The sequence below is a fragment of the Vipera berus genome (genome assembly GCF_964194415.1).
Source record: "Vipera berus genome assembly, chromosome: 1".
NCBI lineage: Eukaryota > Metazoa > Chordata > Lepidosauria > Squamata > Viperidae > Vipera > Vipera berus.
This window is the reverse complement of record NC_138202.1, coordinates 282,330,797-282,358,678: the sequence shown is the minus strand read 5'-3', so window position 1 is coordinate 282,358,678 and position 27,882 is coordinate 282,330,797. Positions and strand designations below refer to the sequence as shown.

At 38.6% G+C, this 27,882-nt stretch overlaps 1 protein-coding gene across 1 annotated transcript; it reads left to right on the top strand.

Annotated features, from left to right (window-relative positions):
• The first annotated feature begins 94 nt into the window (after positions 1–94).
• On the top strand, positions 95–27,827 carry LOC308668129 (uncharacterized protein). The gene is made up of 6 exons (XM_081327799.1): positions 95–283; positions 3,531–3,655; positions 15,080–15,196; positions 18,048–18,203; positions 25,237–25,323; positions 27,477–27,827. Exons 1-6 carry the CDS (start codon positions 274–276, stop codon positions 27,618–27,620), a joined length of 639 nt encoding a protein of 212 aa, XP_081183925.1. The 5' UTR covers positions 95–273; the 3' UTR covers positions 27,621–27,827.
• Positions 27,828–27,882: the final 55 nt, after the last annotated feature.

Here is a 27,882-nt window from a genome sequence, read left to right as displayed (position 1 = left end):
CGATAAGGCAGGATTGTTGGATGCTTTACTGTGAGTGTATTTGGGTTCACACATCAGGGCTAAACCAAAATATGTGTTTCACTCACCTATAGCTAGACAGGTTGCAAATCCTGGTCCAGCCTATTTTTTTGAAATCAACAGCTACTATTCCTTAAGAGGCATGGATATGCTGGAGGATCCATGCCAAAGGTAGCTAACAAGGAATGCTGATCCACATTTTTGTGACAAAGGACTTGGGGATGATGATATTGTATTTCAGCCCGGTGTCATATTATGCAAGGAGGTGAGTAATAGAGAAAATTCCACAAGGTACACCTCTCAAGGGCTGGCTTGAGACAGCCAAGATCAGAAGGACTTTGACTTTCAGAAGGACACATGACTTTCTGTAAAGTACTTCCTTTGTTTTGGATGGCCCCTTCTAGGTTCTGGCACTCTTCAAGGATCATGAAGCCCTGGAGGATAGCATCTAAGACTTCATGAGTTATAAGCCATGCTCTTTGGGCTAGAGTGACATTGGGTTTGCTTAGAGTTATATTAGATTTTTAAAGGACCAGGTGGCTGGCATGGCCCATTGAAAATTGTTCAGTCCTTTTAATCTGAATTCAGGGGTTCATTGAATTGGGCTCCATCAGTGGGAGGTGGCCTGAGAAACGTTCTCCTGGCCCCATTGGGGATTGAGATATGAACACTGCTTTGGCCAGTAGCAACCTGTTTGTAACAGTTCATAGAGCATTTGCCTTACAGATCTTGGAGCTTAGCAGAAATAATAATTTTATGTAAATAGAAAGAAATGTATACTCCTGATGTTAAGGGATAGATTCAAGATATGTGGTGTCCATTTTTGAAGAACTAGATAGCTATAAGGCTAAGTTTAATAATCAGTTGAAAGTGGATTAATTTTATATTGATCCTACCTATACAGTTCTTATTTTTTCTTTATCAGTTTCTTGTTTTATGTTCACCTTACTTTGATCATTGTTAATATATTTTGATCTTTGTCATTCTTTTTATGGATAGTCAATGAATCTTTTGGTTGTATTTCACCATTTTTTAAAAAAATCGGTAGTTCATTGTCACTCAAGAGAACCCTTTGGAGTTCAGAAATACCTTAAGAAATCAAGGTAACATTCTATGAATGTTACATGGTTTTGTGCCTATTCATCATGGTCATTAATCTTCTCTTCTTGAACTGTCTATTCTTTCATTTCAAACTTGACCTTTATTGAATTCCCCAAAACAGAAGCCTCATTGAAAACTCAAAACCATGAAAGAATTCAAGGGCATGTTGCTCTGCACTATTATTAAATAAAGTATGTTATGGTTTCTATCTTAGTGTGTTGAGCAACTGCAGATAGCTGTGGCAAATTCAATAAGCCACAGCTACCATGGCTTAGCAATGTGTGAGATATACTTTAGTGCCCTTGGTAGCATTTGAGCCGTTCTGAACCTGGACAGGATTGCTGGTTCTGCCTGTCTAGATGTCCTTCCTCCCCTTTCCTCTGCTGCCAAAGATAGAACCTTGAGTTGAGGGTCTTCAACTGTAATGGTATATGCTTTTGTCCTTTATACCAAGGACTCAGAAGCTCCCTTACTCTGCTCACTTGTGCTGCATCCATGTTTGGAGTAGCTACACCACAGCTACACCATAACAGCCTAGCCCTGTGAGCAGCCATAAAAACGTCTGTGTTGGGTGATAGTTCCATCTACTGGGCAACCACTGGCAAAATGTCAAACTCAATCAGTGGAGCTATGCCAAGCCCCATTTACACACCATTGATTTCTTTTCCTTTCACTGAATATCTCATTTCCAAAATATTTTAAAATTTGGAAAGAAGGATAAGGATGGGCGAGTGAATATGAATAAGTGAGCACCAACTACTGGAAATACAATCCATTCCTTTAAATCAAAGAAACCAAATGGCCTTTATCTATCCTGCTCTGAGTTGTATAAGCCACGATTGGCACACCATGCTTAGACACAAGAACATTGTATTTTGGCTTATTTTTATTCCATTCCTACCAAACAATTAATTAATGAAGTTGGACCTTTTTTTGAAAGCTAGCTTTTTAATGAGAGCAATAACCAATGTAGTTACACAGAACAGAAAATATTTGCTCAGTGAGCTTCTAAAAATGAATTCAGTAAACTTTTCTATATTGTATAACTGTTTTGTGTTATAAATGGATAATTTGAAGGTGCAGAATGTAGAGCTGCTTGGGAAAAGAGAAGGAGGAGGTGACAAAATTGAGTGGTGAAATATAATTTAGAAATATCACAGTTTTAAGGTTTTCAGCAAGTGTTTGTAATTGTATGATGATAAAGCCTAAGCAAAGTAGCTGGTACAGAGACAGAGGACAAGGTCCTCTTACAAACTAAGGTATAATTTGTTTTGCTCTGTTTAACTTGTCATAGCATGCAGTTACTATATTATTTCTGCACCGCAAAAACTCATTAGAGTTTTCTGCTTCTCTTTCCTGCTATTCAGTGGGGATCCAGCTCGAGATTATGGTACATTTAGGATTATTATTTTTTATTGAAAAGCTTTATAAAAAGTTACAATATTATCCCCTTCCCAACCCCCCCCCCGTAAACCCTCCCTCCCCCACTTCCCAAAGCTGATTACAGGGTTACAAATATATAATAATCATAATCTAACTAACATTAATCAACTATATAAAAAAACAAATACATAATACACTTTAACCCGCCTTTAACATAATTACCAACACTCTAAAATACCCAACTTCTAGAAAAAAATTAAATTATAGCAATAACAATCTAAAATTTACTCATAAGCTAAATGGAACTTTTTAGTCCCATATTTTTTCTGAATATAATCTATCCATCTTCTCCAAACCGAAATTCTTGTGAATTCTCTTGTAAATGATCTTTCAAGTACCGTAAGCAGAAATCTTAGCCATTTCTGCTAAGTTTGACACTTTAAGCGTCCATTCCTCTATAGTAGGCAGACAATCCTTCTTCCAATATTACCCTACCAGTAACCTCGCGGTACATTTAGGATTTTGTCTTAATGAAGTATATAATTTGAACCAATTGTGGTTTGTTCATGTAACCTGGACAAACTATGGCCTGGTAAAATACATGAACCAAACTAAATGGCTCAGAAAAATTGACAGTTGTCCATTTTGTAATCATACTTCAGCTGGGTCCTGGGCTTTTTAAACTGATGGAAGAATCCTATAGCAAATGCTACAGTCTAAAAAAAATTTTAACCTTTATCATATGCAAAACATAATTATGTAAAAGGGATTGATGCAGAATATCTAATGAATTATAATTATTCAGTATAATCTAGCAATACAGCTTTCCTTAGTTTAATCTAAGCTGGTGCAGATTTCAGAGAGTTGAGTTGCTCAGGTAATATGTTGTTTAACCGAACAATGTGTTGGTCAGGAACAAAGCATTTACGGTAGACAAATGCCTAATGTTGATTTAAGAGGTCAGCAGTGTTGTAATATAACTTATGTAGTAATATTGTGTTCTCCATAATGTTTACATATCTTTGCAGGTTGTTTTCCTAACAGCTCTCAAGAGAAACGTCAGTGTAGTATGGCAGGCTCCTCTCAGCTTTATAAGAAAAGTACATTTCCTCCACTTTTGGACTCTTACTTACCTCTTAATTGCCAGAATCAGGTAATGCGGGTTTTGCAATGTGACCATTAAACAGTTGCATTTCAGCTTTTGAATTCTTTTTCCCTTTATAATAAAATTCCATAACATGTGTATCAGTCATTTTTCCCACTGTGAATTTGCATGGTAAACTTCATTACCTAGTTTTCCTGTAAATGTTAAGAATGAATTTGCTGTCTCCAAATCTCACTATAATCAGTGACCCTGATGGAAGGGGAAACACCGTGAAAAATAATCTGAATATTTTAGGAGGGAGCAGTGCTTGGTGAGCTCGGAAACTAAGCTTCCAGTTCTTTCATTCATATACCGCTTATTAGATATACAGGCAGTGCTTGATTTATGATAATAATTAGGACTGGAACTTTTGTCACTAAGCAGTGTGGTAGTTTTGTGAGTGGTGCCTGATCTTACAACCTCTATTGCTGTGATTGTTAAGTGAATCAACATGGATATTAAGCAAATCACACAGTTGTTGACAAATTAGGCTTCCACTCTTCATTTTGCTTATTGGAAGACCCCACTCCACAGGAAGGTTGCAAATAGTGGGTGAACATTTGACCCCTGGATGATGCAACCATCATAAATACTTGCTAGTCGCCAAGCACCCAAATTTTCATCAAGTGACCATGGGGATGCTGTGACAGTCGTAGGTGTGAGAACCGGTTGTAAATAACCCTTTTTCCGTGCCGTGGTAACTTCAAATAGTGATTAAATAAACAGGTTATACATCGAGGACAACCTGTAGTCACCAAGGGTCAAATTGCTCTTAATTGAAAGTCTTCACTGAGTCAGAGTTCATATTATGGACTCAAGCAGGAATTTAAAATTAAATTAAATTTAATTTAAAGGAATTTAATTTCAAAAAGACACTGGACAGCCATTTGTCTATGAAAACTGGATTCCTGCACTGAGCAGAAGGTTGAACTAGATAGCCTAAAAGTCCCTTTTCAACATTATAATTTTATCTCTTAAGGGTTAGTCTGATGTGCTGATGTCACCATCAAGTACTCAGTGTGGTTTTCAAGTACTCAGCATGGTTTTTCCACTACCACAATCCTCATGGCTAACATATACTCCCTCCTCTTCTGTTGATGTCTTGAAACAGCTTCACTTTCTAGTCAATTGCCACAACTATAAGTTCTGGGATTTTGTGTTTCCTGTTGTCTGTGTTTTAACAGTGGAGCTTCATGTCCCGTTGCCTGGAGGCGGTCCAGGTCTGGATGGGGAGAAACAGGCTTCGTCTCAATCCCGCCAAGACTGAGTGGCTGTGCATACCGGCATCTTGGACTAACCAGTCCATTCCATCTTTAATGATGGGGGGGTGAGGTGTTACCCCCCCGTCGATAGGGCTCTCAACTAGGGTGTCCTCCTGGATTCGCGGCTCAGCTTTTAAGACCATATAGGAGCCGTGACCAGGGGGGCCTTTGCCCAGGTTCACCTGGTACGCCAATTGCGGCTGTCAAGCCCTTCGGGCTCGACATCACAGAGGGGATCGGGGGAGCACAAACGGCAGTTCCTGCCCTGCCCAGCCGCGCCCGAACTCACCAGCTGTCCGGCGGGCGAACGCTGAACCGGTAGCCGCGCCAGCAGCTGAGAGGCGGCTAGAACGCAATAGAAACAGCCGAGGGAAGCCCGTGCCGGCAAGACCAGCTGGGAGGCGGCCGGAATACACTGAGCGAAGCTGCGAGGAGGCTGCGCCGACAAAATCAGCTGAGGGGCGGCCGGCATTGACTACGGGTAGCCGCAGGGAGCCCGTGCCGGCGCAAGCAGCTGAGAGGGTTTCACGGCGGTCAGCTGTGTGGCGGCTGGGATCGAACGTCGTTAGCCGCGCGGGGATTACGGAGCTTCAGCTGCCTCCACCGGCGATGGCGCAGGGTGTTCCACGGTTACGCTCAGACGGCGGGGCTTGCCAAGGGGCTGCAGGAACAGCACGGGACGCTGGGATGGTGGAGGGGGGCACACCGGGGCTTTTCGGTTATGGGGGAGGGGGGTGCTGGGATTGTACCTTCCTTCGAGTTGTGTGGTCTACAGCAGCAGGGGAAGAGGCAGGGCGTGGGGCGACGGGATAGGGGCGGGGTATTTACGCAGCTCAGGCGGTTGCTGGCCTGCGCGGGGAGTGGGAGGGGGTAATGGGTGGAGCTGTTGCCCAATTGTCGGCAAAGTATAAAAGGTGCGTTGGGGGTGAGTAACTCCCAACGCTGACTTTGTTAATGCTTGGAGTCCCTGACATTAAAGGTGCTCTCTGCAGTCATCCGTACTTCGTCGTGGTTTTTCCTGAGTGCTTGTTTTTCCCGGCGGAGACGAGGGTTTGACAGCGGCCCTACCTGGACCGAGATGCCCTGCGCACAGTCACTCATGCGCTCGTGACCTCCCGATTGGACTACTGCAATGCTCTCTACATGGGGCTGCCCTTGAGGACCACCCGGAGGTTTCAGCTGGTGCAGAATGCAGCCGCGCGGGTTGTGATGGGGGTTTCCCGATACTCCCATGTAACACCTCTACTCCGCGAGCTGCATTGGATTCCGGTTGCCCTCCGGGTGAGATTCAAGGTGCTGGTGATGACCTATAAAGCCCTAAATGGCTTGGGTCCGGGATATCTGAGGGAGCACCTGCTGCCGGCATCAAGCTCCCTTCGTCCTGTGCGCTCCCACAGGGAGGGTCTTCTCAGGGTACCGCCGGTAAAAGATTGCCGGTGGACAATACCCAGGGGGAGGGCCTTCTCTGTGGGTGCGCCTGCCCTTTGGAACCAGCTGCCTGTAGAACTTAGGACTGCCCCTGACCTTCGCTCATTCCGCCGGGACCTGAAGAGCTGGCTCTTTGAGCTTTCTGGCCTGGACTGAGAATATTAACTGGGGTTTTAATTGTATTTTAATTGTAATTGGGGTTTTTATTTCAAGGTTAATGTAATCATTTTAATTGTTTTTAATTTTTGTAATTTGCTGTATTGTTTTTAAAAAACCTTCTGAACTGCCCTCAGTCCTACGGGAGAAGGGCAGTATATAAGTCTAATAAAATAAAATAAATAAATAAATTTCTGGCTCAGCTTTAATGTAGGCAAAATTGCAGAAAGCAAGATTTTTCCTTTTGTAAATGTTAAACTCTGCCGAGTTTGTGGGCAGTCTGTTCCCCCATTAACAGAATTTTTTTGCTTCACGAGGCCTCCTGCAGGTCCTTGAAGGGGAAAAGCAGCTTGATGATTTTGCAAGGCCCCCTCTTCAGCAATCTCTCTAATTTTTAATCCCCTGTATGTGACCAAGTAAATACAAAGGAACTTTTAAAAAAGCAGTCAGCGTTGATCAGGGCAATTTCTTACTCCTAAGAGAAGAGTGCACGTCCTGCACCCCTTTATGACAGCAAAGAGAGCTGAGGTAAAAATAATCAGATCCCCCCCCCCCCGCCCGTTTGCTTGGCTCCAAAGTAGCAAGCCTGTGTTTTTTTTTCTTTTTAATCGCTTTGTGAATGATGTGGAGAAGAGAGGCTAGGAATTTATTTTCTTTTTCTTTTGTGTGGATAATGGGAAATGGTATTTTGCTAGGGTAGGATCATCTCCCATCCCCATACACATATCTTCAGACCCCTGCTCATGGGGCCTGGCTCTTGGTATTGTTTGGAAAACGCCTGTCCCTTCTCATGCCTTCCAGCCACCACAGCAACATGCACCCATGGTTACAGCTACTGGGAAAAGTGCCTGGTTGTAAAATTGTCAGCATGCTATCTTTGGATCATCACACTAGCAATTGGCATTTAAATGCAACAGGGGTACGGAGTTTTACAGTTACAGTGGCCTCTTTATTGCTACTGTTCAGACTTTTTTTTTGCAAATAGCTAGAGAAATGTATACCATGTTTTGAAAATGTAGGGAGGGAGAAGTGGCAATTTATTTGGTTTCAGATTGGAAAATGAAAATTTGCCAGCTCGTTCTAAAACTCTTGCTTAGGGAAGGGCAGGCCGCAAATCTAGTTTCCTTTTCCTGCTTTAGCACAGGGCTTTTCAACCTTTTCACCCATTGTACCACTTTTAGGAGACGGCAACATCTGAGTACCACCAGTCGCCTACCAAGGTGTCAAAAACGTGATGACCAAAAAAAAAAAAAAGGAAAAAAGTGATGAAGTACAGGTAGTCCTCAACTTACAACAATTCGCTTAGTGACTGTTTGAAGTTACAATGGCACTGAAAAAAGTGCCCCCCAAGCCACAGTCAAGCAAGATGCCTGCCCGCCTGCCCGGCGGTGCTCTTCCTCCTGTCCGAGGTTTTCATTGGTGTGAGCATTTCTGTTGAGGATTGGCAGCGGGGGTGGGGTGTTTGGGTTTTTATTCCCCCACCTGTCTGCTGGGTAGTTGCAGCAGGTTTTGGTCACTTCACATGACCCTGGGACACTGTGATCGTCATAAATATGAATCAGTTGCCAAGCATCTGAATGTAAATCACAAGACCCTGGAGATGCTGCAACATTCCAGCTGATTGGTGCTTCTTCTGGACTCAGCAGAAGTGCCAGGATCAGCACCGAGCTCCAGCTGGAACCTGGCGCTGATCCTGGCGCTTCCGCTGAGCCCTGACAGCCCTGCAGCTCCAGCCGTGTCTCGCTCAGGCGTGTTCGGTGCTGCCACCAGTTCAGCTCATTCCCCTCCCCCACTACCACTTTTCTAGGATGGTCGCGTGCCACCTGCCAGGTGCCAATGTACCACAGGTGGTACCCATACCACTGGTTGAAAAGCCCTGCTTTAGCACATATCTTTGTATCTACACGAACAAAAAGCCTGTTTCTCACTGAATTTTATGCAATATGAAGAAACAGTTGAAGGCATGTTAGCCCTGCAAGGCAGCTCACACCAGAAGTTCAACCAGGAGTCTAAGCTCTTGTTTGATTTTAAGGTTACTTTAACAGACTCTTATACGACTGAAAGTATTTCTCCCCTCCTTTATTTTTATTTTCCTGAAAACTGGGGAGGGTCCCTTATGAAATGTTTCCCATGTTCCTGTTCCTTCTGTGGGCAGAAATATCTTTTACATGCCAGTTCTCCAATCTGTGGCTCTGCTTCCTGTTTGCTGAGGTTATTCCCACATACCATTAGAGGGGACAGGGAACAGAGGCTTTGTTACAAGAATAATCACATTTGTGTCCTTAGTAAAATTCTGTTATTTAAGTGGGTCAGCTGTCGTGTAAAAGGCTCAGTTGAAAGCACTTGTGAAGCATGATGCATTAAGTATGCGCTAAAATTAAAGAAGCAACATAAATATTATTTTAAGTACTACAAGAAACCTGGGAAATCATAGGATGGGGAAAGGGAACTTCTGACACTCAAGTTGTGTAGTACAAAATGTATGTGTGTGGAGACATTTGGTGGTGTAATAAAATGTTAGTATCCATACTCTTCATCACGCAGCCCTAGTCAGCTGTTAATGTGGCTCCACAAGATTGTAAACTTGTAACATTATTATGTGATTTATATATATTAACTATATTATATATTTTATATGCTGCCCGAGACAATTTCTCTTCACTCAGTGTAGCACAGGCAAGCCAAAAGGTTGGCCAACTACGCTGCAGAGACTACCCTTTTGATGTGTCAGAGTTCAACATGCAGCATAGGTGATGTGGAAATTGTAAAAGGATAAAGAAAGTTTCTATGTACCACAAAGGTGTATGATGCTATTTTGATACCATGACTGTTGAGAGTAGAAGCTTGTGTATTTTATAATCCTTTTTCTTTTTACCATTAAAAGCTAATGGTATCAATCAACCTTGAAACTAACAATATCAATATATCTTTCCTGGCTTCTCAGAGCAATTAAAGTAATCTTTGGAAAGTTTTCACGTGCATGGGGACAGGAAAGTGATCCTTGGGGAGCACCTTGAAATAATTAATGAATGTCTTTTAGTGGCAGATCATCTTCGAAGCAAAAAAGGATTTGCTAGAAATACAAATTGTATGAAAATGAAAATACCAAGATGTCAGCATATGTCATATATAATATTCCCATAGTAACAGGATGATAAATATAGCCATTCATTGCAAAGTGTGAAGGAAGGATGCATACAGATCCTGTGTATGAATATTAAAGATAAAGCAGAGGTATGAGTGTCGTAGCAGGAACTATGATCTGGCATCTAACTCCACAAATTATTAGACATGAATTCGTCTATACCTCTTTGGTACATTACAGATATCAATATAGCAGCTTGCCATTCTACATAAAACCATGTTGATCTGCCGAATATTAAAATTCATAAAATTTTTGCGAATAATTCATTATTTTAAAAAAGTATCAATTTTATTATTTGGCTCTTGAATTATGAACGTTGTGTGTTTAGATTTGAGGCATCCATCAGAGACAACCTTTGTTTTATATACTAGGGCTAAAATGGTTAAGAGGGCAGTGATATATGGCTGATATCTTTCCACCCTGCTTCTTTTTCTTCTTGATTTCATATTCACTCACAAAACCGTTTTCAGTGTCCTGCGGACTCATGATCGCGATTTATGACTGATTCATTTATTTCTGGTTTCTCTGCAAAGTTCACTTAACAACTGCCTAAACAAAGGTTGTAAAATTGGGCACGGTCACGTGGTGACCCACTTAATGACTACCATGACTTATGAACATAATTCTGTGCTCACTTATATTTGTAAGCTCAGCACTACCTGTGTATCTATCACGGATAATACAACTAAACATCTGAGGATACACATTCAGCGAATAGGATGAGATATTGCAGTTTTACTTCTTCCCTCTGGAAAAATCTTGCCCCTGGCAATGCAGGCAGTCCTCGACTTACAACAGTTCATTTAGTGACTGTTCAAAGTTACAACAGCACTGGAAAAACTGACTTATGACCATTTTTCACACTTACAACCTGCACTGCAGCATCCCCATGGTCACGTGATCAAAATTTGGATGCTTGGCAACTGGCTCATATTTATGACGGTTGCAGTGTCCTGGGGTCATGTGATCACCTTCTGCGACCTTCTAACAAGCAAAGTCAATGGGGAAGCCAGATTCACTTAACAACTGTCACTAACTTGACAGGCTTCCGGATGGCAAGGCGACGCCGGAGGCAGCCATTTCTTGGCTGTCAGCCTTGCGGCTCCGTAGAGCCGCCGAAAACAGCACCGATCAGCTGTTCGGCGGCTCGGAAGCCCCCACCTCGGGAGAAGAGGAGGGGGTGAGCGTCCAGGTAGGGGTAGAGCTCTCCGGGGCCGCCAGAACTTAGAGTTTTGGCGGCGGAAGGATTGAGCCCCCCCGAAGCCTGGGCATGCTCCGGACTGCGAGGCGCCTCTGCTCCGGGTTTTTTAGAGCAGAACAGGGCGTTCGCAACCATCCCTGCTAGCAAGGAAGAGCTTTTGAGAACGAGGACGCAGGCAGAGCGATGCAGGAGATTTTGGTGAAGATGATGTTTTGATCTTTAACTCAATGGACTTTGCTGAATCTGTAAGTGAAAGTGCGTAGTTAACAATAGAGGGTGAAAATGGCGGCTATATCTTCTAAAGTTCCTGCCCTGAGGCAGCAGTCTTCGGTGAAAACTTCATTGTCCTCTGCATCTGAATCTGTATCAGCTTTTACAGCAAAAGATTTGCAGAATCTGTTGCAAGAGACTATGGAAAAGCAAATGCAGCAATTTGTTGAGATAATGGAGAAAAAGTTGGAGGAGAAGTTTACAGAGAAATTAACAGAAATGAGAGCAGACATCACATCTGCAATACAAAGCATGGTTAAAAGTATTGAGATTTTGGATGAAAGAGTGGAAGATCTTGCTCAAAATGATATTAGATTGGAAGCCAAAATGACAGAAACTGAAAATGTGATAGAGAAAATGGATTATGATTTGATTTCGACACAGTATTATCAGATGGAATTTGCTTTAAGATTAGAGGTCTGAAAGAAAATCCTAAGGAAAATTTGAAGAAAATGGTTTCTGAGGCTTTGGAAGGGGTGTTGAAGCGACCAGCAGATGAAATAATGCAAGATATAGATAAAATCTTCCGTGTTAATTCGTGGATCGCAAGACAAAGGAAACTACCCAGAGATGTGGTGGTTTATTTTACAAAGAGAATGATTAAAAATGAAGTTATCCAGGCCTCCTACAATATTGATTTTGTAATTGCTGAGCAAAAAGTTCTGATTTTAAAAGAGATCCCTGCAAAGATTTTAAGAAAAAGGAAGGAATTTGCTTTTTTGACACAAGAATTGAGACGACGTGATATCAAGTTTAGATGGCAAATACCAGTGGGTATGGTGGTGATCTATGAAGGTACGAGGTACTGTTTTACCACGGAGATTCAGGCACGTGATTTTTACAGTAATGTTTTAAAAGCAGTCCCCATACCATTTTTGGAATCTACAAAGAAAAAAGGTGAGAGAGAGTCTCAACGTTCCAGAGAGAACCTGCAAGTTGCTGAAGGGTTAACGCAGACAGATGTGAAAGATACAGGACTGGGTCAAATTTCATTATCACTGGAGAAGGCCAGAAATTGGAAGAGGCGTGCTACTTCTGGACGAATGAATCAAGCCTGAAGATTTAGTCACATAACTGTAAGAGACAATAATGTAATAAGGATTATGGGAATTGGAATTGCTAGAAGGACTAAATATTTGGGGATATATTTTTTACCCTTATAAAATAATTATGTAATATTTTGTGTTGCGTTAATTGGGAAGATTTGTAGTAGTGTTTATTGATATTCTGTAGGTTATGATTTGTTATTTGGATGAAAAATTTTAAGCTTTTAGTTGGATAGAAGAATAGTTTTATAAAATTGATATAAATTGTTTTCTTTGTGATTGACGCTAACTTGTAATATTTTTATGGGTAATATTGGAATAGGTAATAGAATATAAGAATATAAGAATGATGTGATTATATAAAAAAATTTTAAGTTTGGAAAGTAATCTATGGTATTTTAAGTTGTATAATACATTAGGATAATGTGAATTTAAAGCTTAGTTGGAATGAGGAATAGTTTTAGACAATTGATATAAATTGGTTTATTTGAGATTGTTTTTATTGGCTATCAGATTGAAAGGTATTATTTTGTATTTGAATAATCATTGATATGATATATATATGTATGTTTGGAATTTACCTATATGAGTTAAAGTTTGATAGTTTGAATAGTTTAGGATTGTTTGCGTAAGTTAGATCATGATTGTTTGTATTTTTATACCCTGTGTTTTGGTATTAGATTGGAAAGTATTATTTTGTATTTGTATAATTATTGATATGATATATATATATATATATATATATATGTTTGGAGTTTTCTTATATGAGTTAAAGTTCGGTAGTTTAAATAGTTTAGGATTGTTTGCGTAAGTTAGATTATGATTGTTTGTATTTTTATACCCTGTATTTTGCTCTGGGAAGCGGGGGGGGGAGGGGAAAGGGAGGGAGGGGTTGGGGAGGGGGAAGAGGGGGAAGAGGGTGGGAGGGGAGGGGGTTGGGAGGTTTTTTTTTCTTTTTTTGGTTTGTTAAAGATAAAATGTATTGTAAAACTTTTTAATAAAAAAAACAACTGTCACTAACTTAACATCTGCAGTGATTCTCTTAACAGCTGTGGCAAGCAAAGTTGTAAAATGGGGCAAGACTCACTTAATAAATATCTTACTTAGCAACAGAAATTTTGGACACAATTGTGGTCGTAGATTGAGAACTACCTGTATACAGTTCTACGTCTAAATACTATTTAAGCTGCAGCAGCACTATTTGTCTTTTTTGATGCTGGGTCCTTGTGTTAAGAATATTCATGCTTCTGGTTTGGATTTATGAGCCTGCACCCTTACTTAAGAAGGATTTAATACAGTGAATTATAGGCATTTTATAATTCCATTGTATATTTGATATAGTGAATGTTAAGTGAATGTCTTAGTTGTCCAAAGGTTTCTACACACACACACACACACACACACACACACACACACACACACACTACTGTTGCTTTTGTTGCGTTTGAGGCTGCTTGGTATTTTGGTGGCTTTCCACAAGTAGTTTTTTCTGGGAATTGCCAGGATTACGCATGTTTGCAGTGTGTCCTAGGCAGCAAAGAATTGCACACAATGTGCAGGAAGTTTTTGCCAGCTCTAGCAATGTTCTTTTTAAGCAGGTTGGTTCTCATCCAAAAAGCAGTATTTTATAAACATAGAAAAGCATATTACATTGGGAAGAATATCACATAATAATTTGTCTTGGCAGCATTTTCCTTTTGCTTGCTGTAAGTATTTATGCTGTTTTCTGATTATATGCTATTGCATAATCTTTGTACCTATTGAGGAGACACTGATGTCCAGTTTAATCTCTAGTTTAGCAAACTATTTTGCTTGTCAGATGCTTTTAAAGGAATTGCCGCAGAATTAATGCTTCCCTTTAAAATGCATTTTATTTGAACACAATGCCTTAAAAATGATATTGGTGTCTAAAATTAGAGTTATATATAAAATTCACATGGCTCCTTGCTAACTCATTTATATTCCAGATATTTCATGTTTTTTTTTTGTTATTTTCCCTTCAACAGGTATTGGGAGGAAAAATGAAGTCCTTTGAAACCACTACTTCTTAGTATCACACGCAAAGTTAGGCTACCAGCATTACAATTTGTATGGGCACTATTTAATTGTGCCAGTGGCCTTTCTCTTTATTTCGAATACCGAATAATACAGTTGGAAGGGACCTTGAAGGTCTTCTAGTCCAACACCCTGCTCACCCTATACCATTCCAGACAAGTGGCTGTCTAGTCTCTTCTTAAAAGCTTCCAGTGATGAAGTACCCACAACTTCTGAAGGCAAGGTGCTCCACTGGTTAATTGTTCTCACTGTTAGGAAATTTCTCCTTAGTTCTAGGTTGCTTCTCTCCTTGATTAGTTTCCATCCATTGTTTCTCGTCTTGCCTTCTGGTGCTTTGGAGAATAGGTTGACCCCCTCTTCTTTGTGGCAGCCCTTAAATATTGGAACACTGCTATCTTGTCACCCCCTAGTCCAGGGGTCAAACTGCAGGCCAGACGCATCACATGGAAGCCATGCCCACCCCATTGCCGGCAATGGCAAAACAGTCCCGATACGTCACGTGACGTCATGTGACGTCGCGAGTTTGACATGTCTGCCCTAGTCCTTTTCTTTAAACGAGTTATACCCAATTCCTGCAACCATTCTTCGTATGTTTTAGTCTCCAGACCCCTAATCATCTTTGTCGTTCTTTTCTGCACTCTTTCCAAAGTCTCAACATCTTTTTTGTAATGTGGTGACCAAAATTGCATGCAGTATTCCAGATGTGGTCTAAGGCTTTATAAAGCGGTACTAATACTTTGCACGATCTTGACTCTGCCCCTCTTTAGTGCGATCAAGTTAAGAAATGCCACTGGCAGCCACACATAGATTAAGAGGATCTTTAAAACAGCAATTAATGTTCTTAACGGGATTTTGTTTTGCTTGGCTCAGAACAGAGCAAATTGGCAAAAACCAGAAAGAGACAAAAAGGAGCAGATGAGGAACAACAGCCGTGTTTTAAGTGAGGAAGAAAAGGATGAACTCGTCAGGCAAGCTCTGCTGGAAAAGGTAATGTGCTTGGACAATGGGAGGGATGGTTTTTCTCCACTAAGTGTGTTTTGCCATTTTAAATATGACTGATAAATACATAAATAAATATTTCCCTGCGTGTCTGATTCTATAAATAACCTTGCTTGGTTATCTCAGTCTTACCTTAAATCAATTTTCAAACTTCACTTGCTTGGCACAAATTTTAGAATAGCATTCCTGTATATTGATTGGAGATGGTGGAAATTGGGATCCAGCATATCTGGAGGGCATCAGGTTCTCAAAACATAGTGCTTAATCTTTTAGAGGTGCCTGCATTGCTGAGAAAATTCTCTAGTGCTCTATCCAATTTCACAAGGTGAATCACCCAGCTCTTTCTTGAAAAAACAACAACACATTCTCCCTGGATGGCCTATAACAGACATGTCAAACACAAGGCCCGGAGGCCGGATGCGACCCGCGAAGTGGTTTCATGTGGCCCGTGAAGCCATCCTGGAAACAGTGAGGGAACGCCCCCCACTGCCTTGGCCCTGGCCCAGAGTCCCTTCTTCTGCCAGAGACCCTCAGATCTGTCCCATTCCTGCCCAGGCCTCCATAGGCACCCTTGATGCGAATGATGTATAGCTGGCCATGCCCACCCAGTAGGCCATATGCACTCTAGCCACGCCCACCCAGTAGGCCATGCCCACCCTTGCTATACCCACCCGGCCCCCTGAGGGCAACCGCAATGCTGATGCGGCCCTCAATGAAATTGAGTTTGACACCCCTGGCCTATAAGATCTATTACTTGTCATTTGGTTCCAACATCCCCTCCTTTATGGGAGCTGCTTGCTGATAAGCTAATACTACATGCCTTGGAAAATGTGTAAAGAACTCCAAATGTGGTTTCAATAAACGCTGTTACAAATTAGCCATGAGCTTTACCTGTTTCTAGCCAACAACCACCGTGGTATTTGAAGTGCAACTGATGTAATAGATGCAGTGTTGGTGGAAAAGGAGGATGGAATGCAGAAAGGCTATTTAAAAGGAAAAGAAAAATTAAGCAAGCCTCTGTTGTGGATCAGTTTTCCTGGTGCCTATAGGAACTGCAATGTGGAAAAGGGTGGAACAGTTTCAGCTACTGAAGAGTTCAGATACATATTGTCTGCAAGAGGGGTGTCTAAATCTTGGCAACGTTAAGACCTATGGACTTCAACTCCCAAAATTCATGGCTGACTGGGGAATTCTGGGATCGAAGTCCACAAGTGTTAAAGTTGCCAAGGTTAGACACCCCTGGTTTACACATTTTGTTCACATACTGTGTGGATAAGAATTAGAGTTACAGACCCAAGATGGAACTAAAGAAAGATTTTAAATATTTGATTGAGAAATACTGTACAAATATTAACAGTTTTTCCTCCAGTCTTCTTGTACTGGAGTTATTTCATATCCCTGGAAAATAGTACTGATAGTACTATTAAAAAGCAATGGCTTCATTTCAGAAATAAAGAGACAAATCTGGGAGAACTGTATAGATGTGTTTTATGAAGTCAGTGAGATTTAACTCCAAGATTTTACTTTTTTATACACTGACTTGGGGATTGATTTTTTTAATTCTCTCTATTGAGGTGGCTCTCCTTAGCACCATCTGTTGGTGGATCTTCATAATACTCAGTGTTTATTACTTCCCGTACAAAAAGAGTGTCTTTTCCTTCTGCAATTGTTAAGCATAATGCACATGAATTCACCGTGTCCTACATAAGTTAATTTACTACCACAATGATAGATGATGCACCAGTAATATGGAATTAGAAAGCAATGTACGCTATTATGTGCTGAAAGTATGATATTAATCCTACTTAATTAATAATGTTTTTTTAAAAGTGAATGTTATCTTACAAACTTAATAAACATACCTGCAATAGCAAGTTTTGCAAGGAAAATATTGTGTCTGTTGAAATAACAGTATAATAATACTGTTTGAAATATATATGTTGTGATGTTACAATCTGTTTAGCATGCAGCTAGACTATGAGTTCAAGTTGGCTGCAGCATCAAGTGAGCATGCTAGAGATTATACTGCTGTGAAATGATGCACTTACACATTAGGACTAGTCAAAGTGTAATTAAAAGATGCAACACTAGGTGGCACTGCTGAATTGTACTGTGCAGGCAAGCACTCTCAAGAGTAAGAGAATAAGAATTAGGGAGGTCCATATTTCTTGGAATGTCTATGGAGATTCTCATCCATCCAACTCATGGTTTCCCAAGGGTAACTGGACTTTATTGGGGGGGGGTTTCTTTGGAAATAATCAATAACAAAAAATCCCCCAAGAAAATCCAGTTGCCTTTTGGAAAATCACCTTTGGGAAGAAATTTGTGTAAGGCCAGCACCTGTATCATTCTGGTTTTTAGGCAAGCCTGAAAAAAGATGTCAGGGTGGTAAGATATGTGTTGATTCTTTAAAAGTATGGCATCCTTTTTTATACTCATGCTAACGCCTGAAAAGTGCTGAGCTAATTTAAAGAAAGTGCTGTGATTATGGGAGGCTACACTTTTTCCAACTCATTTTCCAAGTGTAGACAGACTTAGTAAGAATATATTTGCAATAAATTACATTTTGCTGCAAAAATATGGTATCTCTGGAATGCTGTTCTTATCAAAATGTTCTCACAAAAATGAAATGTTCCTATTAAAAAAGGTTATATTAAAAGAACAATTTTATAGAACCTGCTTTGGAAATTCAGAAAACAGTTTTCTGAATTTGCAGAAGAAATGTTTAGGTAATCTCTTAAGGAAAAAAAATATGGTATTGGTATTAGTTGAACATTCACACTATTTGTTTTCCCTGCAAGAATTTCCAATTATAATGCTTCCCATCCTTTTAATCAAGCACCATCTTGAAACTTACAAGAATCTTTATAAGATAAGAAATATCTTATATGAACGCTACAAGACTTTATTGAATGAGAAAGTGCTAAAGCAAAGAATTCAGATCAAGGCGTTTGATCTCAAACACCAACAACAACTTAAACACAAAGAACAAAAGGTATGTGTTCAGTGGGGGGGGAAATGACCAAATCAAGAAGGGAACTAGAAAATTCACATTTTAATCATACCTACTTTTTAGAAGTTTATGTGGGCACTATTTATGTGGGCATTTAGAAGTTTATGTGGGCATTATTACAAATATTTTATGCATGGGTACAATATCTACAATTTTGCAAACTAGAATGATGTGTGTGGTGCATAGTGAGAATACTTTGCTGAACAGTTAGCGATTGCCAACAGAAAATTGTTGAGAAACGCAGTGTTGTCAATTCCATGCATGGAAAAAGTCCTTTCAAAGTTTTACTGAAACTTCAGATTATGTGCAAAGATGACACAGAGCTGAATTCTAATTGCACAGACCAGGGGTAGGCAACCTTGGCTCTTTTATGACTCGTGGACTTCAACTCCCAGAATTCCTGAGCCAGCTGGCTCAGGAATTCTGGGAATTGAAGTCCACGAGTCATAAAAGAGCCAAGGTTGCCTATCCCTGGCATAGACAATAGGATGTGTAAAGGTTAAGAAAAGGAATCAAACATTTCTGGGGTTCAGAAATTCCATTGGCATATGCATGTGCTTGGATATGTGTTAAGGTGGCCTTTAGGATTCCAGTGGTGCAATAGAAAAATACTTTATAGCTTAGGTTATATTTCTGGATATATTAAATAGGTATTATAGTCTATGTATAAATAGCTGTGGTATCCTCTAATTCGCATATATGTTGCATTATCTGTGTTGATGTTGTTACAATCTTCTGATGTCCTCAGATGCCCTAGAGTAGGGGATCGCACAGCAGGCGCGTGCACATGTAACCGCATCCTCACTTGTGCGAGCAGCGGGTGAGCACATGTGCATGCTCCAGGTGCATGTGCACACGTCACACAAATGGAGCTGCATGCGCGCTTGGTGGCTGCTCATGCAGAACCATTCTCTTCTCCCCAGTCCGCAAAGCCAGAAACATTGGGGAACTCTGCCCTAGAGGGTACATATAGCCACCGTCTCTCTTCTATTGTAGTCTACTTTATTTATTATCCAAGTTGTTCTTCACCATCTTTCCTATGCAGTATAACATCTCATGTCTGAATTAATATTGTAGCCTCTCTTGAAATAAATAACTATTTAAAATGTGTTGAATGTGCTTAAAATACCTCTAAAGTATATGAACTTTAGCAACCAATTATTTCTTTAATTGCTGGTTTTAGTTTGAAACAGTGTTTTCACATATGCTGTTATCATTTTAATTGGCATTTGCATTGCTTTATTGAAAATACATTGATTTTTTTAATGGGTAGTTTCAAACAGCTATTTCAAATAAATTCTATAGGAGCACAAAGCTATGACTGCATAGAAACATCTTGTAGCTCTAGTTTGATTCCTTCTTGAATCTGCAATAATACATTGCTCTAATTCTGAATTTCAACAGATTTTTATTTCTAATGGGTTTGCTATCTTTGCTTTTCCCAGTGATTCCTTGGTATTTTGGGAACCAAGATTTTATATGAAATCTTTGGAATGGCTTAGGATAATAACAACAAATAAGGGTAAGGCATAAGGATACATTTAAAATGTATAAAGATCAAACATAAATACATATCACAGTTCATCTCAATTTAGGTTCCCAAAAATTTAGTATTAGTCTAAAAAGGAGGAGGTATACATTTAGTGCATTTAGTGCGTAGAGTTTTTTTATGTCTGAATAATTATCATTCTCTCAACATAAAAATTACATTATTTTGAAAGGAATTCAAATTCAGGGAAAGAAAAAAATACACATATGAAAATATTTTTAAAATATTTTGAGTTTGAATATTCATAGCAGAAGATACATCTAAATAATCAGAATTAAAGTTTAAGAGGAAATCTTTTAAGTAATGGTTGGAATCATCGCATTCAACAATGTATGTGGATTTAAAATGTTTTATAGAACTTGAGTTTTACTTTTCTTTAAGAAAATGGTAAATTTTGCAGAATACAGTTTCTAACAAAGAGAAAATTATATGTTCTAGTTCTTTTTACTTCCACCTACCTTATTTTGTACGCATATTTAGCTTAGTGACATTACAAACTCTGTTTATCTCAGTTAATGTTTCCTTAATATTAGTTAGAAAAATTAGTTAGAAGGAACAGCTTGTGGCTTTAATACACAAAATTCTCAAAAATTTAAAGAAAGAAAAAATCATGTTGGGTGAGGAATTAAACAGACTGGGATCTAAATAAAGAATTATTCTTTTTCAGAAGATTTCTTCCTTCAGGTTTCTCATTCTGCTTCTAGAAGAATTCAAGACACCTTCTGTCTTAAGACAGAAGCCAATGTGAAAGTAGAGATTGTTGTCTTATTAGCATGCTATTAATATGTGCATAAAATATAGTCTGTGTCTCAACCCAAATACACACATTGAGAAATCAAAGGGAAATCCTTCACACCTTTTGCTGGCTTCATCCTGATTTTTTTTTCTCTTTAAACAACTTCCTTAAGAGAATTTCTTCTAAAGGACAGTTTTCCATATTTAACAAACAAATTCATCAATGAATTCTCTTTACAACCATATAACTCATGCAGAAACTCCTTTAATTTTGTTGGTTTAATTAAGGTTAATGCCCAGAGGGGGAAAAAAAATCCTGAAACAGCATTTAATATTCCAGACTTGTTTCAAAACATAACCAGGGTACATCATTTTAAAAGTAAAAGTTCACATTATGAAATAATGTTTTGCTCTAATAAAAAGAAACACTTCAATTACTTGTTGTAGAAATCTAAATGAATATGCAAGAATCAGGCTGCCCAATATCAAAGGCCCAGGGTCTTTGAACTTCAAAGAAAATTATTGTGTCTTGCCAATTTATGCCAATATGCTTGTGTTTTAAATTTTTCTTTGTACTCTAATGGTTCACCTTTTCTTTCTGTTAATAGTCCCTATGTAAGTTACCGGTAACTCCTGAGGATTCAGTGTATAGTTTTAATTAAACTGGTTGCTTTTTTTAAAGAAAGATGTTTTTGCAAGTATTGTGCAGCAAACTAACCATAAACACTGAACTCACAGTATAGAAATCAAAATGAATGTTTATCAATGTGTCACTGTGTTTGAGACAACTTCTATTAAAAAGAAAAGAGCAAGAAGAGTTTTCATTTATGGACTAGAGGCTGTTCTCAACTTATGACCACAATTGAGCACAAAATTTCTGTTGCTAAGTGACACATTTGTTAAGTAAATTTTATGTTTACGTTTCTTGCCACAGTTGTTAAGTGAATCACTGCAGTTAGTAACACGGTTGTTAAGTGAACCTGGCTTACCCATTGACTTTGCTTGTCAGGAGGTTGCAAAAGGAGATCACATGATCCCAGGACAGTAACCGTCATAAATATGAGTCAGTTCCCAAGCATCTGAATTTTAGGTCACGTGATCATGGAGGTGCTACAACGATCATAACTCTGAAAAATGGTCATAAGTCACTTTTTTCAGTGCCGTAGAACTTTGAACGGTCACTAAATGAATTGTTGTAAGTTGAGGACTACTTGTATTATGCAATTTCTTGCCATGTAGCCTTACTCAGTTTTATTGTGATACCCGCAATGTACGTAGAGGCCACTATATTAGGAAGGACTGCAGAACTTGTAACCAGATAAGCTTCCTTATTAATGTCAAAAGCTTTCCTTTTCACCTGTAGAATTGCTTCCCTGCCTTTTAAGACTTCTGACACTCCACTATTCCACATATAGTGAAACTGAACACATAGCCTTTGAGAAATGGATGGCTCACCTTAATTTTCAGAAAGGCTGTAGCTTCACATATGGGAAAGCTATAAACGTATTTATCTAGAACTGCAGACAACAGAAAACATTTTAAAGCCCATATACCTCAGGTAACGTCAGTCATTTGTAGCAAAGTTTAACTGATATGAATGGAATAGATTTTGGGGGAATAATTATTGAAATGCTTAAAATAAACCTACCCCTTCTTTTACACAGTTTGGTATAGTGGTTAAGACACCTTGCTAGAAAATGAGAGACTCTGAATTCTTGTCCCAACATAGGCCCAAAGCCAGTGGGTGACTTTAAGCCAGCAAACCGCTTCTGAAAAACCTTGTCAAGAAAACTGCAGAGCCTTATCCAGGCAGTCTCTGAGAATTGCACAAGATGGAACAAAAGAAAAACAAAAGTGTAGGGTTGTAAATCTCCTACTGGTCCATTAAGGTCCCTGTCTTTAACTTCAAAGGTGAAAGAAGTCTAGCTCTAGATTGCAGCTCTGGAATATTAACCCAACTGAGATTTGTGTGGCTATGTTGATATTGTCTTTGCAACAGAAATGAAATCATATTTAAATTCAGAAGGGTTTTAATAGATAATTATGCTTCTCTTTCCATTTTTAACTTTGATCGACTAATGTTTATTTTAATTCTTTTATAATGCTGTTGTATTAACTTTTCATTATTATGATCCTATCTTAAATCGTCTACAATATGGAAGAGCAGGATATAAGTATTGTTATTAATAGCTGTGATAAATATAGCTCTTCCCCGACTGTCAGTTTATCATTTTAAATTATCTGGGTCCACGCATTATACAAAGACTTAATCACGGTCCCTTTAAGAATGTTTTATTGAATAAATCCCCCAATAGGTTTATGTCTATTAAGTCAAAACCAGGCACTGGATCACATCATTTATGCTTTGCTGTATGTCTATTTCTGTGTCTTCACAATTTAAGATTTTAAAGTAAGTTTTCATACAACCCCACAAAGTTTTATGTCTGTTTGGATGCATCTATCTAAATTCAGATCTAGACAGATTTTGGAGGATTGAAACTATCTTTCCACTAAAGAGAAGGATCTGTTTATGGAATTACTTTAAAATAATGAAGAATAGATAGATATCAGTTGCTCAACAGGAATGGTTACAAGATGAAAAATAAATTAAGTAGGCCACTAGGAAATGCTGCATGCTTATTCTTTGAGAATGGCATTCTGTTAGAAAGCTTATTAAATCTGCTGTCAGTAGCTATGTAAAGTAAGAAAGCAAAACACTTCATAGTTGTAGCTAGGCTGTTTCTTTTTAAAATTTTATCTATCTGTCTTGGCAGAAAGAGAGGATATCTGTTGTCACAATGAAGCTGAGCTAGGTTGACCTGAAATGATAATGAAATGCAACTGTTCTTTATATTTGAATTTCAGTAATTTTATTGGTACTATAAAGTTTTAAAGTGTGAAGATAACTAAAACAATCAAGCAGTGGTAAAGGGCTGTCATGTTCCCTATATGGGCTTACTTGATGCTTTATAATCTGCTCTATTCTTAATAGTGACCTGTTTCAAAAGGAACTGTCTTTAATAAGAGAGTAGGTGTTTCCTTTATAATGTCACTAAACCAATGCCTAAATTAAAGGCCACTTTAGTTATTTTAAAAAATAATTAGCATGATTTATAGAATTCTCATTTTTAAAAAAAACAAGGAATGTTATGAAATGATAAACTGAGCCAAATTCTTATTTTAATAAATAGAAAGACTTGAAATAGCTAATTGCAGAATCAGATGAAAAGACCAAGAATCTTTTCTGTGAATTAAGAAGTGTCCAGTTTTGATAGGGTTAGAGCGACTCTGATAATCTGAAGTTTCATATAATATTAAGGTGTAGTTTTTCATGTTTTTTAAAAAATACATATGAAATACGTGAAACACTATATAAATACGTATTGCTTTTATATATATCAGGCATATGGACAAATTTCAGCCTAGTTTTTACTGGAACAGAGTATGGGAGGATAATGTTATTATTCCTGTATTGTGGTTAGAAAGATACTGAGGCTAAGTGAATAGTAGCTTGAAAACCTGATATATTGCAAATGAAATGTCAAAAAAACACGGTTGGAGCTGAGTCTGATTTGTCCTGCCCTTCACTATAACTGACAATTGATTGGTTGGACCAGAAATCAGTCTCAGCCCAATTGAGGTGTTAAAGCAAAACACGATTTCCTGCTATATCCATGTGTCTTGAGGAATCTCAGATTCCTCTGTTCCTTTGGAAGTTTCAACATATTGGTTTCAGGGGTTTCTTTGGTGACTGAACTTGGGGATCTCCAGTTTGTTTATCCTAAACTTAGTCATATTTTTTTAAAGTGGAAGGAAATAGGACCGAACATTTTACATTAATCCACACTGCTATAATCACCTCAACAACTTCATGACACTCAGAGCTGGAAAAATGTAGTTGGCTGCCTGTCTAGTTAATGAAATCACAGTTTGATCCTGGTTTGTCTGGATGAAATGATTATGATGATAATCATAATTCAGATAAATTAAAATACTTTCAGATATCACAAGATACTGGCAAACGTAAAACCCAAGATGGATACTTTAGTATTAGAACTACCAGACCTGGCTATAAAAATTCAAACAATCAGTTAGCAGCAGCAAGGAAACTTAATTTTTCTATACAACTCCTCTAATTCCCAGACAGAGGCTTGTAGTCTGAATTATGGGATTTCTGTCCCACCACCATTTGGGAATTTGGGTTAGCCTTTGAAAGACGAGGAGGATTCTCTAAAACAGATAATCGATTTATTTTAAAATATTGTATTAAAGAATTCACCATGGAACACCAAATAAATGAAATAAGAGAAAGGAACGGCTAAAACGTAGATGATGCTTTCTCCAAAGAGCAGATAGATATTAATTAATTAATTAATTTTTGGCCAGACGGTAGTTTGTGACTTCTGAAGACAAGAGACTTGAAGGGGGATTGAACAAGACTACAAACAAATTTATAAGCCTATCAGCCAGAATACAAATTGCTGAGCGAATGAAAGAGAATGCTTCCTAAGTCTGTATTTGTGAGTCTTTGGTCAAAGCTGGGGAGGGCGGCGGGAGGGGTGGGAAAGAGCACCAGGCGGTCTTAAGAATGCCTGCTGAGTTCTAATTGGTGCCCACTGTGGTTAATGGCTTCCTGTGGCTGAATGTTTACTTGTCATTTGTTTTGAGCTTTGTTTCCCAGCTATTTGGAGAGAAACTAACCATTTTTAAAAACATCTTCTTTGATAAAAGTGTAGTCCTCGTCCTAAGCTTCCTTTCTCCAAGCTGTCTCATGATGCGAAGTACCTGGAGTCCATTTCACAGTCAAACAGCTACTGGGTAAGATGCCCTTCTCCATTTAGTTTTGTGGTTGCCACTGAAGTGTTTTAGAAAATGTCAAATACATACCCTAGGACAAAAGAGTATGCTTTTCCCTTCAGGACAGTGAATGGTTGCTTAAGGAGTCAGCTGTGAAGAGTCCTGGCCTTCTTCCCTTTCTCCTTTACTCTCTAACAGTTCATTCTGTCCATGTCACTAGCAGCCACTTAAGGTAAAAAGCACCCTGTCAATCTACCTTGAAGGCTTGGTTATCCATTCCAAAAGTAACTTCTAAACCTTCTTCCAGAAACTCTAATTTGAAAAGCAGTTCAATTTACGTACACTGACAAACCTTGGGCATTAAAACCCACTGTTTACTCAGCTAGTAATCATACTGTAAGTTTCCAAATGATTACAATTTTTCTATTCCTCTCATTAAAAATTCACGACCTAAAGGGTTCCCATCTACACCAGCCTTAATCTCCCTGCCTTATTCTGAGCAGGTCCTCCTCTTCCCCCAAACTGTTAGTTAACAGTTAGTAGGGGAGGCACTTAATCCCAAATAAGTAATTATAAGATGCTATAATTTTAACCCTTTGCCAGTACTGTAAAACTACTAAAAATAATTTTAAATTATAATACAAAACAACTATAGAATTAACAGAAGAAGTAAACAAGTCTCTGGATTTTATGCTGATCTTCTTAATGGTCTGTCCATATGGAAATTTGTTACGTTCTGAATTACAAATAGATCCTAAGTAGTTACTCACAGCACTTTGTGAAAATGCATTTTATCTTCAGGACCTGTCTCATAATCTGCATAACTTTAAGTTCTTTCTCAAATGCAGATCTTAACTTTAGAATAGAAAAACACTCATAATCATGAAAAACATAGTTCAGTCTGGGTACTGCTGGGATATATTTATATGACAGTATTAATTTTTCTGTAAAGTGAACTAACAATGGGCACAGTTTATTTATAGATAGCCAACATTATGTTTTAGCATTTATTCAGTCATTGTGGGCATCTGGCATTTTGGATACTTCTTGAAAAGTTTACATTCATGAAGACTGATTACTGCTTTATTTAGCAAGTCTCGGGTTATGTGCTTATAGGAGATAATGTTTAATCCTACTAGAACATTTTTTTCTTTAACTTTCTATGGCCTTGGATTGCTAAATCAACACTCAGAAACCACAAGGACCACCCAGTTAAACCAATTCCCTCTTTTTGTGTCCACGTTAGTTCCATTTTTAGAGAATAAATATTAGTTCACATTTTTGGGGAATAAAATAATGATTTTGACTGCATTTCTGTATGCCTTCTCATCCTCCTATTTTTTAAAGTATCTGTGATAGCTACATTTCCTAGAAAAATATTTAATCCAAAAAAGTTTATTTATCATTTGAATTATTTTATGTATCCCATGCCATCGTGACAACTCATAGCACACATTTACTGGTCAGGACTGTTCTTCAAAATAAATCCCTTGACTTTCAGGCCCTAACACAATGGTGATAGCCAACACAATGAAATCCCATTTTTAGGGACTCATCTAATTTCATATACACTTTCCTTTTTGAAAAGTTGCGTTAGATCACAGTTCTATTCAGGGTGGGGGGATGGGTAGATCTGTTTACTATCACTTGTATACTTCAGTGAACCAGTTCTCAGCTCCTAATCCATGCTTGCAAACTAGCTGACTACCAGGGAGGTGGGGGATAGAGGTGGCAAGGGGACTTAAATAGGATAGGGATAGGTTGTGGTAGATCACTGGTGGTTCATAGACCAAGTCTGAGAATCATTGAACTATATATAGTTAGTTGGATTGATTTTTATTTGGCAATAAACATGTTTTTGTACTAAATGCAGTTCTAATATGATTGCAGTTGTTTTTTGGCAGGATCTTTTGGAAAAAAACAGATATATGATGGGAAAAGTGTCCAACATTACTTTTGAAAAACTGTTGTTTCTGCAGAAATCACAGTGACTATGTGCTCTTGTCTCAGGATAGTACTGCAGCAACTCCAGATCTTTCACTTTCACTTGGCATGCATTGCCACACTTATAAAGACATTGGTGCTTGATAGAATAAATCTTATATTTCATGTGGATGCTCCTTAATTAATCACACATATTAAAGAACTGTTTTTCTTCCATTCCTATGTTTAAGGTTACTGGATTGCAGAATGAACTAACTAAACTTGGAATTATAAAGAACCAGCAAGATTATGAAAACTTTTGGAAACTTGCTTGGGAGGAGGTTCCTGGCTCAAAGATCAAGGAGAAGCTTCCTGATATAAAAGCAAGAAGCTGAGTATCTTCATAATTTCTGGAAATTGGAATAAGATTCATCTCTGCAGGAAAAGCAGACAGCTATTGTGTTTATTCTTTTACTGACCATTATTTTAAATAAGGGTATCGCTCATAATCTCACCAGCAAAGTGGCACCTAGGAGATGAGAAATATGGGTTAGGCTATAGATATTAGCAATTTCATTTGTCCATGTCATGGGTGGGAAATTATATGACAGGTGTGTCAAACTCAATTTCATTGAGGGCCGCATCAGCATTGCGGTT